This window comes from Lipotes vexillifer, unplaced genomic scaffold (assembly GCF_000442215.2).
Source record: "Lipotes vexillifer unplaced genomic scaffold, Lipotes_vexillifer_v1.1 scaffold2235, whole genome shotgun sequence".
NCBI lineage: Eukaryota > Metazoa > Chordata > Mammalia > Artiodactyla > Lipotidae > Lipotes > Lipotes vexillifer.
In genome coordinates, this window is record NW_006797409.1 from 181329 (window position 1) to 192467 (window position 11139).

At 38.2% G+C, this 11139-nt stretch overlaps 1 protein-coding gene across 1 annotated transcript in view; it reads right to left on the reverse strand.

Moving 5' to 3' along the window:
* GRAMD1C (GRAM domain containing 1C) overlaps positions 1-10894 on the reverse strand; it is a 93532-nt gene extending 82638 nt beyond the window's left edge. Inside the window, exons 1-2 of the mRNA XM_007469529.1 lie at positions 10868-10894; positions 5070-5219 (exon numbers count right to left, since the gene is read on the reverse strand). Of these exons, the coding sequence (XP_007469591.1) occupies positions 5070-5219; positions 10868-10894 (177 nt within the window). The remainder of the gene's footprint in view (positions 1-5069; positions 5220-10867) is intronic.
* Positions 10895-11139: the final 245 nt, after the last annotated feature.

An 11139-nucleotide genomic window follows, 5' to 3' on the forward strand; every position in this document is an offset into this window, starting at 1 on the left:
GTGGGATTTTCGCGGACCGGGGCACGAACCCGTGTCCCCTGCATCGGCAGGCGGACTCTCAACCACTGGGCCACCAGGGAAGCCCGCAAAAGAGCTTTTACGTTAGACAGTCCTCTCTCCATATTGCTAGAAATGTTAGTTCCTACCCCCTTTATAATTAAATCTAAAAGTGTTAAAAAGAGATCGAGGTTTTTCAAACAATTGAAATTTTTTTATAATTGAAATTTTTAATTGCATAAAATATGTTTTTTAAGCCAACAGAAATTGGAAAACGAGTTTACTCTTTTTACCAGTTTCCAAAGTGAAATTACAAAATATCACTTTTAGCTTGAAAATAATCCAAGATATGTTGTGGAGGACAGCATATTACAGGAAGCCTCTTAGTTGCCAAAGTTTGTTACAAACATACTAATTAATCCTAGTGGGCTTTTTAAAAAAATTTACAGTGCAACATTAATTAATCGTCATGATGTACCTATAAATCCGGTTTGTGGCAAGTTTTATCCCCCAGTTATAAGTGGAAAAGCTTACCTGTGAATAACAATAATATGATCATGCAATACGTCAATGACAAAGCACACAATCAAGACTTCTGATTTCTTGTACAATTAGAAAAACTAGATTATGATCTAGAAAACTTCAAACATAATATTTTTATTAAAACATAGGTATACTACTTATTATCTGTACATATGTAGATAATATTTTAAAATCTAGACTTGTTTTGCTCTTAAAATGTTTTAGAGCAAAAAAAGAAACAACAAATTTTCTAATCTCTTAAAATTCTCCTACTCCACCTTTTCTTTTTCCTATTTCCCTTACTAAATCAAAGAACTGAGGGATCTGATATATCTTCTTTACTCTATATTTGTCAAGATTTCCAAATACACAATTATTTAAAGAAAAACACATCAAGGACCTGTTAACAAATTTAGTTTTAATTTTACTTACACAATTCAGAAAACTTTATAAATCCTTCCACTTTTAAAATGCAAATATCAACTAATCAGCTATTAAGGAATAAGTATATACAAGTGACAAATATTTTTAAATGGGAACTTTATTAAGTACCTTACCCAAAGCACTAATGCTTCTATTTAAAAAATCCGGTATTGCAGCAACATGGATGGACCTAGAGATTTTCAGACTTAGTGAAGTAATTCAGACACAGAAAAACAAATATCATATGCTTATATGTGAAATCTAAAAAAAAGGGTACAAATGAACTTATTTACAAAACAGAAGTAGAGTCACGGATGTAGGAAACAAACTTATGGTTACCAGGGAATAAGGGGTGGGGAGGGATAAACTGGGAGATTGGGATTGACCTGTACACACTACTATACATAAAATAGGTAACTAATAAGAACGTGCTGTATAGCACAAGGAACTCTATTCAATACTCAGTAATGGCCTATATGGGAAAGAATCTAAAAAAAACAAAAAGAGTGAATATATGTATATATATAACTGACTCACTTTGCTATATGCCTGAAACTAACACAACATTGTAAATCACCTATACTCCAATAAAATTTTTTAAAAATCCAGTAAAGGATGTCATCTTCTAAACATACTTAACAGAAAATCTCAAAGGCTTTTTTCTACTCCCAATAGTTGCTAGCTCTACATCACTAAGAGAAGTTAACACTAAATAAATGCATCTGCTGCAGATCTCTGTATGCTCTTCCTCTGGGACCTAATCCATGGGGACTATATCATTACTTTAGTCAGGAAAAAAAAAAAAGTTTTTGATTTTGGGTTTTTTTCTTCTGCTATGTACTTTTGCTAACCGATAAAGGGCAAAGCATAAATAGTTATTTGCTATTAACTTCATTTTAAATTTCATTTCTTCATTTCACATCATCTTTATTGTTACATTAGGATTTTAAAGTTAATGATAAAACTCATCTCCCACATACTAGGATTAAATATTTTCATTTTAAAATAAAAAAATAAAACAAATGTAACAATATTCCTATGTTTATATTATAAGATGAAAATCGAAAATCTGTAGCTTTTGATCTCAGTATCAGTTGCTACGGTGATTTAATCATATTCATTTAAATTAAAGTCCTACTGTCAGAAAGACACTAGCCAGTCTATTAAGTAGCACAAGATTAAATGGATAGGGTCTAAAAGAAATCAACTTCAGGGGGGGAAAAAAAAACCTTAATAAACTTTGGTTCACTTTCTTGTATCCTCTTGTTAAGTTTTCACAATTTTTTTTATTTGCGGGAAAGCATCAAAATAATTTTCCAATAGTACAAATATTATGTCCTCTTATCTAGAACTTTTCAACCTTTTTACAACTGGGACAATGTTAAGGGAAGGTGTTCCCCATGTAACATACTCTCTTATGACTGACACAAAGCTTTCAGGACTGTAAATTATGAGCACTTGCTATAGCCATAAACCTCTTTTGTCTTGATTCAAGACACACTGGTGCTGCAACACTGTGGCCCAATCTCGAATTTTACAAGTGAGCCACCTGAGGCCAAACAGGTTAAACAATATACTCAAGAGTACTACACAGTGAAATCACCAGGGGCAGAGCACGTACTCTATCGCATATGTTTTGTTCCTGATCTCCAATTTGTTCAATTATATCATGTTGGCCTCTAAATTCATTACAATTAGATCAATAGAGTTAGCCGGGCCAGAATATATGAGATATTCCACGTAAGTGAAGTTTTCAGATCCCTGGGGCTTAACACTTTAAATATCAAAAGTTTACAAAGTGCTCAATCCTTTTTGGTAGAAACTTTCCCAAAGTGAAAAGGCGCAAAACTAAGTTCCTTGGGTGTTCCAGTGAAACGGCTCTGACACTCTACTAATTCTTTGCTTAACTACCCAGTCATGTGCCTCATGAATATTTTCCTGTTATGCTATTGGTCTTCGTTCTGTTACTTTTGGATCTCTCGGTGAACTCTGCCATCGTACTGTATTTATTCAATTCCTACTTTATTGCCAGGAGAACATGAAAATGGCAACACGGTGGAGAGTGGTAGAAGCATATGGATTTAAAATGGCAGGGGGAAAAAAATGCATTATTTATTTTCCAGACTTCTTAACCAATTTTACCAGCTACAGTACTGTATTAGAGTCAGTGATCTGCATAGGCCTTTGGCCTCCACATTGAGAGGCCCAAGTTCCTACACTTTTTGAGCTTCTGCTATCACTTCTTGCTACGGTCCATGTGTCATCACCAAATAATTCCCATCTCCAATAACCTATTCAATTACACAATGGGAACCTACTTATTTAGGCTTATAAAAAACATGTCAGAAAATACATTAAAGAAATTCCAAATGAAGGCTTAGGGATTCTCCTTTTACAAGATCCATCCACATGAACTCTGACTTAGCTCTTCAGGTTCTTTTTTGGTTTTGTTTGCTTCTAAGTTCTGATAGTTCTAGTTTCTGGATAAGTGACCTCTGGAAAAGTCAGTAAAACTTCTGAGATGTTGTATTTGTCTCTAAATCTATTCCATGTGAATTCATATAAAAAGCCCTCAAGATAAAGTGTTTGCAATCATCATAGAAACTTAAACTGAGCCAAAGTGAACATTCGACACTCTAAATCAGTGCTTCTCAAACTTGAATGTGCATACAAATCACCTGGAATTCTTGTGAAAATGAAGATTCTGATTCAGTAGGTCTGAGGTTGGGCCCCGGATTCCGCATTTCTCATCAGGTAATGCCAAGTCTGCTAGCCCCACATGCTGAACTTAAAGAGTAGCAAAGCTCTAGAACACACACCTCTATTATTCTCTCTCCTTCTATTTCTAAATCCTCTCATTCCTTTGCTTTTTCCTTTTCTTGCTTTACCATTTTTTGTTGTTTTAAGCCTGCCACAGGAACTGCTACAGTCTAGCCCTGTAGATAACACTTGGAGCTATAAAGGTTTTCCAAACTATAACATAAGCTGTAAAAATCACAGTGCAGAAGGGTGAAAACACTACAGCAGTCATAAACTTCCTCAAAATGTGACCAAAAATAATATAATCAATATAGATGACATGATTTTTAGGATATGTAGCTATTTTAGTATATTTCTTAGCAATTAAATATTTTCCTTAGGATATGATTCCAAAAAACAATATGATGTTAAATTTTTTAATGGGCAGTAAGAACCTGTTATTTATGCTAAGATTCAATAGCATTCAATAAATGAGCTGCCAATTATGAACGGAATAATGGTGCTTAAACTGATCCTTACAACCTGTTAATATTGTTTTTTCTTAATCTAGTCTAAAATTATAAGAAATTCTGCTACCAAGTACACCCAATCCTCAAGAGACGAGCTTTCTAATGAATTAGTATTGGAACTACATATGCCTTAGAATCTTATGTAAATTTCACTTACAGTTGCATTACACCAGATTCTATCAAATGGCTCATAACTCTCATAGGAATTGCTAGATTTAGAATGAGCCCTTTCAAATAATAACTGCTGGCACTCATATGGTAACAGAAATGTTGTCCTTACCAAAGACTCTGTGCTCCTAATCAACAAGCAGGAGTCTCATTTTACACTGGGGAAGCCTGAAGCATATCCAGGATATACAACCAGGTGAACACAGGGCAAAAAGAATATGAAACTCCTACCTTTAAAACCTATCCTATAATCATTACACACTACAGGTCAAACATTGTTAAACCTCCTTTTAGGTACAGGAACTAATTCTTTAAGTCAAAATTATGTAAAGTGGCTGGTTTCTCAGTAACATTGAGAAAGACAGTTTCTGTATGATATTAGTCTCTTGCCAATATAAGGCACAACAATGTAAGTGGAATCCATTTCTGTGGTGTAGTTTTCTCCCAGGGAAACTGAAACAGATAATTCTACTCCATCACTGCATCACAAAGCAGCGGCCACAACACTGCATTCTAGTGGCCAAAGGAGAGCATAATCAGAAATGTCTTTCGGACTCTGGATTAAAACTTAAATATCTAAAGTCTAGAAGTTAATAAGAAAAATTATAAATAAGAATTGCTATAGACAAAGAAATCTTGCATTTAAGATTTAAATGAAGATATAAGAAAGAAAATATAGTCAGTCACCACTATAGTGGTCCAGTCACCACTCCAGTTATGTAAATTTGGCCCCTGTTTTGTAGCTGACACTATATTATTCTCATCCACAACTGGACTAAGATTTTCCTCTAACTCTTCCTGTAACTCAGCAGCAAAGCTTGAATCCCTTTCATTTATTACCTGGAAACAAGTATCAAACAATTAAACTACTTACTGAGAAATGCCCCATTTTAAAAAGAAAACAGTTAATGTTCAAAATACTCAAATTAATATAAAAAGGACAATATTTAAGCTTTTAGAAAAGAGTAATTAATATGTTTTTGCTTCTATAGTTCATATGTTTATACATGCAACATATATTTTCCAACTACTACTATTTATTAGGTAGTTTAGTTGGCACTAGAGTGAACCAGGAGTTCATAGTCAGCTAGAGGAACAATTAAACAGAAAAAAAAAAAAAAGTAATGGGAGTTAACCATTCTCTCTTTGGAGAATAATTTGCAATGCCTAGTAGGGTCTAAGATGGGTATACATGTACTACAACCCAGCAATTTAATGTACATGAAGTTAACAATGTTTGTAATACTAAGAAAGTGGAAACAACCTTACTGTCCATTGGTAGGGAAATTGGTAAATTAACTCTGATTTATACAAACATGAAGAAATAAAATAAATGAATCAGATGTCTCAACCAGGCACTGGTCTCAACCTATAGAGTGCTTAGGGGAAAGGTTATACCCTATGCAAGATACTGGCCCATGGGGTAGTCACTCATGAAAAAGCAGTCACTATGGAGTTTAAAAAAAGGGTGCGGGGGTGGAGCGGCATCCATCATAAGACCACAAAGCTCACCAGGACTCTTAAACACTGCTGCCACTACTGCAGTCACCACCTATGCCTCTTTTAACAAAAATGCTGATGCTCAGGGTTACAGGGAAAAGCTCCCACAGCACCCATGTAGCACAGTAAAGGGGTAATTCAAACACAGCTTCACCTTGAGTTTCCTGAACTCTATGAAGTAACCACTGCCATGGGGGAAGCCCCTAACCCTGGTGATACTGATTTGAGGTTCTCTGGAGGAAGAAATTTACAAATATGAAAGGATACAGAGGACCCCCTCCACAGGAAGTACATTCACTAACCATCAAAGAGAGAGAGAAAAAAAGAAACAAACAGGGCTGGATACAGGGAGAAGAAACCAACCAAAAACAAAATTTTTAAAAATTGAAACAGAGGTCCACAATTGGATGCAGTTGGAAATTCAAAACGTATTAAAATAATTTATACAACAAAAGGTAAAGATTGGCTTTCATACAGCATAGGGTTTTTAAAATATATATAACCATTCTTTTTATTGAAGTATAGTTAATTTACAATGTTGTGTCAGTTTCAGGTGTACAGCAAAGTGATTCAGTTCTAAATATATATTCTTTTTCAGATTCTTTTCCATTATAGGTTATTACAAGATATTCAACATCAGTAGGTCCTTGTTGTTTATGTTTTATATATAGTAGTGTGCACATGTTAATCCCAAACTCCTAATTTACCTCTCCTCCCGGCACCATCCCCTCTGGTAACCATAAGGTTGTTTTCTATGTCTGTGAGTCTCCTTCTGTTTTGGAAATAAGTTCATTTATATCATTTTTTTTAAGATTCTACATATAAGTGACGTCGTATGATTTTTGTCCTTGACTTACTTCACTTAATATGATAATTTCTAGATCCATCCATGTTACTGCAAATGGCATTATTTCATTCTTTTTTATGGCTGAGTAATATTCCATTGTGTGTGTGTGTGTGTGTGTGTGTGTGTGTACCACATCTCCTTTACCCATTCATCTGTCGATGGACACTTAGGTTGCTTCCATGTCTTGGCTATTGTAAATAGTGCTGCTTTGAACATCGGGGTGCATGTATCTTTTCTCTAGATATATGCACAGGAGTGGGATTTATAGCATAGGTTTTGAATGAACTTCAACATCTGCTGAAATGCATTGATTGGCAAATCTTCATGGCTCTAATCAATACTGGGCTCAAACTACAGTTATACCTGAAGAACTAAAGAACTAAATTTAAACAAGTTACCCTCTATAATCTTAAAGGAATTACTCAACATAAAATAGACAACAAATAGGTATGTCTCACCTTAACTACCAGAACTACTGTCTTGCCTAAATTCTCCCTGGTCATAGAACACATTGCCCTAAAATATCCTGTAGTGGCAAAGGATGCTCTGACCCAATGAGTAATAAATTTATATCAAGTCTTTGGGGCTTACAAAACACTTTTATAAAAGTCGGACCCTATGGACCACCCCTCAACCCCTAGTTAAAATAGCTAACGTAGCTCAATGTAAAATAAAACAGGGCCTTCAAAGATTGAGATTTATTATATAAGACCTAATTAGTGAAAGACTGATTATCCCTTTTGCTTCTCCATTTAACAGCCCAATGTGGCCTGGTAAAGATGGAAAAATGCATAGTGCCTCACAGTTGATTACTGTATCCCTGATGCTATGGTTCTACCCGTGAAGGCCCCTCTACCCAATACTACTAAAATTACGGACATCATCCAATCAGAAACTGGTAAATATTTTGATAATTTTGACAAATATGTTCTGTTCAGTGACCTCTCAGTCACAGTTTGCCTTCCCCTCCAGAGGAACATGATATACCTTTACCTGGCTACCCATAAGGTATCTCAAAAGCCTTGCCACCACATACAACCTTTATAGGTAACTGTATCCAATTCTCTCCAGGAGCACAGGTATGATGTTACATTGATTACATCCTCCTCTGAGGACATTCTTTTGACACACCCATTCAGGATGTACAAATACTCATGAAAAGAGGATGGGTCATTGCCCCACACATAGTGTAAGGCCTGCTACCTTGTTTACATTCGTGAAAACTATTTGGTAAACCAAGGGCCACTCCACCCCTTACAATGTCAAGGGGCAACATTAAAACAAGTCCAACAAGGAACAATATATATTCAATATCCTGTGATAAACCATAATGGAAAAGAATATGAAAAAGAATGTATATATCACTTTGCTGTACAGCAGAAATTAACACAACTTTGTAAATCAACTATACTTGAATAAAATAAATTTAAAAAAACAAAGTCCAACATCTTTTAGGTCCTTTTGGATACTGGAGGCTATATATTACTCATTTACAAATTTTACTTAAGCCTGTTTATGCTGTTACTTGCAGGTCAATCCACCCTTAATAGGTGGATTCCCAAAAAAGATTCTAAAATTTGTCAAAATTATAACAGACACTCCCAACAGTGCTACTTCCTCCCCCTATCCCCCCACACACGAAAAACCACACACACAAACACACATATAAACACACAAAGAATCCTTCACTGTAGAGACTTTAGCAGCCTCTTTTCATGACTCCGGGAGTCTCTGGACCACCCACAGTGTCCATAAGTTGTCCACTGGCTTCTGATGCAAGAAACTCTCTCCTCACCTCCACACAATATGCCATTTAAACAGCAATGACTGACAGCACATTGGACCCTCCTAGAAGTAGAGGCTCTCACAAGCCCTGAGCCTATGACCCTCCATACCCAGTTGCCCATTATGCCTTGGGTCCTGGAAGTAACACCTTGCAAGCTCAGCATAGCCACCAAGGTCTCCTTGCTGCAGGATAGAAGCAAATCTGGGTCCTCTGGCATATCCCACCTACAGGCAGGCATGGCCCTCCCCTGTTCTCATTCAGATGTCATGGTGCTAGAAGAGGTCACCCCTCTCCCAAACCCCCTGAATACCTGGAGACCACTTTGGATTCAACTGAGTGAAAGCAATAGGAGTTCAACACTTCTAACTCCCATTTTAAGTCTGATGGACAAACTTGCTGTTCGGTGGACAGCATCACGACCCCTACACATGCTGAAGCTCACTGGAGATCTACTGCTTTTCATCCCTTAACGAGGATGTCCCTGATGAAGGAAAGGACCCAGAGGTCAGTACAACTGGCTGAACTTCCCACAGTTTTCTTAACACTGAATGCCCTGGCCAACAATCGGCTCCATCTGCACATTTTCACAGACTCTTGGGCCATTGCCTAGGAGTTGTACCATTTGGAGTAAAGAACTCTGGAACTCTCTTGCTTTCAGATACTCAAAATATAAATCATGGTCCACATGTCTATACATATACTAAAGCCACAATAAAAGGCCTCACCAAGACACTCCTTATCCCTATTAAGAGTTTCCAGACATTACTAATAGTGACCAAGGTACTCATTTTATTTCTCAAAATACACATCATTGGGCTCTTGAACAAGGCATTCCATGGAACTTACATTTTCCTTACTGACTTCAGGCTGCAGCCCTCATACCACAGCCATGATGGCTTAAACAAGTTCAAAATTAAACTCAATGAAAAATGGTACATTTCAGTCATCAGTCAGACACCAATGGTGAATTGTAAACAGTCTCATTCAATTTTTTTAAGTTTGCCTGCTGACAGCTTTTAGGCCTCACCCCCTCCTTCTTCCTCTCTGTCCCTCAAATGGGCAAGTTGGTAAAAAAAAAAAAAAAAAAAAAAAAAAAAAGCCTGGGTGCTCTTTCCTTTGGTGTGAGTGGGAGAGTCAAACCAAGCAAGACCCTGTAGGCACACAGGAACCCCTGACCCCACCCCCCAACCACAATAAAAGCCCAGAGCCAGCCTCCTTCCCTTGCCCTTTCAAATCATTTTGGATCTTCTTGAGGAGACTGTCCTGCTCTTCCCTCTTCACTATGTACATATATAAGTAATAAGCCTTTAAATAAAAGTAATAAACCTCTTCACGGTGTGTGTGTGGCATCGTCAGTTTCTCTCTCCAAATCAAATGTTGGGTAGGAGTCCATTCTGGCTTTACAGAGTGGCCACAGCAGAATCCTAGCTCTCTAAGGTATTAGCTACGCGGTCACTTGCAGTCGCTCAACCTCTCTAAATGTGTTTTCTCCACTCCACAGTCTGGGTAACAATGCTCTCTAGTCTAGACAATAAGCTCATTGAGAGCAGGGATCACGTCTGTGTTGCTTCCCATTTAACCCAAACACGCAGTGCCAGGGACATAGCTGAATGAGTGACTGCTTCGGTCCATAAATATCTACCTGGCCTATTTCGTAGTAATGTTTTGAGAATCAACTGACATAGCACATTCATTTATTTGTTCATCCAACAATTATTTGAGTGCCTCTGCCGTTTTATAAACTATAAAATGCTCTCGATTAAAAGGGACTGCACTGACTGCAACTCTCTAAAAGTAAAATACACACACACAACAAAAGCAATGAGGATAGTGTTCAGAAATGCAGGTACTCCTGCAACAAAAGTGGGCTTTCACCTTAGAGATTAATCAGCAAGTTCTTCCATTAATCAAATAAGGTAGTAAACAAAACTAGCTGAAACCAAAAACGTAGTTGACTGCACAGTGATTTAAACTATCTATAGTTCTGAGCCCTTTTATCAAGAGCTGAAAGTTAAGGGAATGGCGTGAGACTGGATCGACGTGATCCCAGGTCGGAATCATGACAGTGGGGCCTTAGGCTGGGGCGTCCGGACTAGGACATCTAGGGACCAAATGCCAGCGTTCCACGCCAACAAACAAGCAGATCTTCCCACCACCGCGCAGACGGAAAGGCTCCCAGGAAGCACAGGACACCGTTTCCTCGGTAACAACTTGCCAAATTACTCTAAAGAGCACCAAGAAAAGGAAAAAGACGAAATAATTTCCATAATCTGAGACGGTTCAAACTACCTTTGTGAAGAAAACTGCCGGGTACATCCCCCGCTTGGGAACTCATCCCAGCGCGGCGCCGCTTACCTGGCGGACCATCAGAGCGCCTTCCATCGCGGATCCCTCCGCCGCCGAGGTACCGCGCACGCGCGCCCCGCCGCGGGGAGGGGGCTGCAGGCGCGCTCCCCGTGGCCCCCCGGCGCGCGCTCCGGGCTCCCGGCCCCGCGCGTCCCCGCCGCCCGCCCTCCGAGGGCTACCTTGGGTCCCGTCGTCGCGTCTTGCGCCCTCTGGCGGCCATTCACGACTCACGCCCTCCACACACACCTCCACCCCAGTATGTAATGTTAATTTGTTAGCCG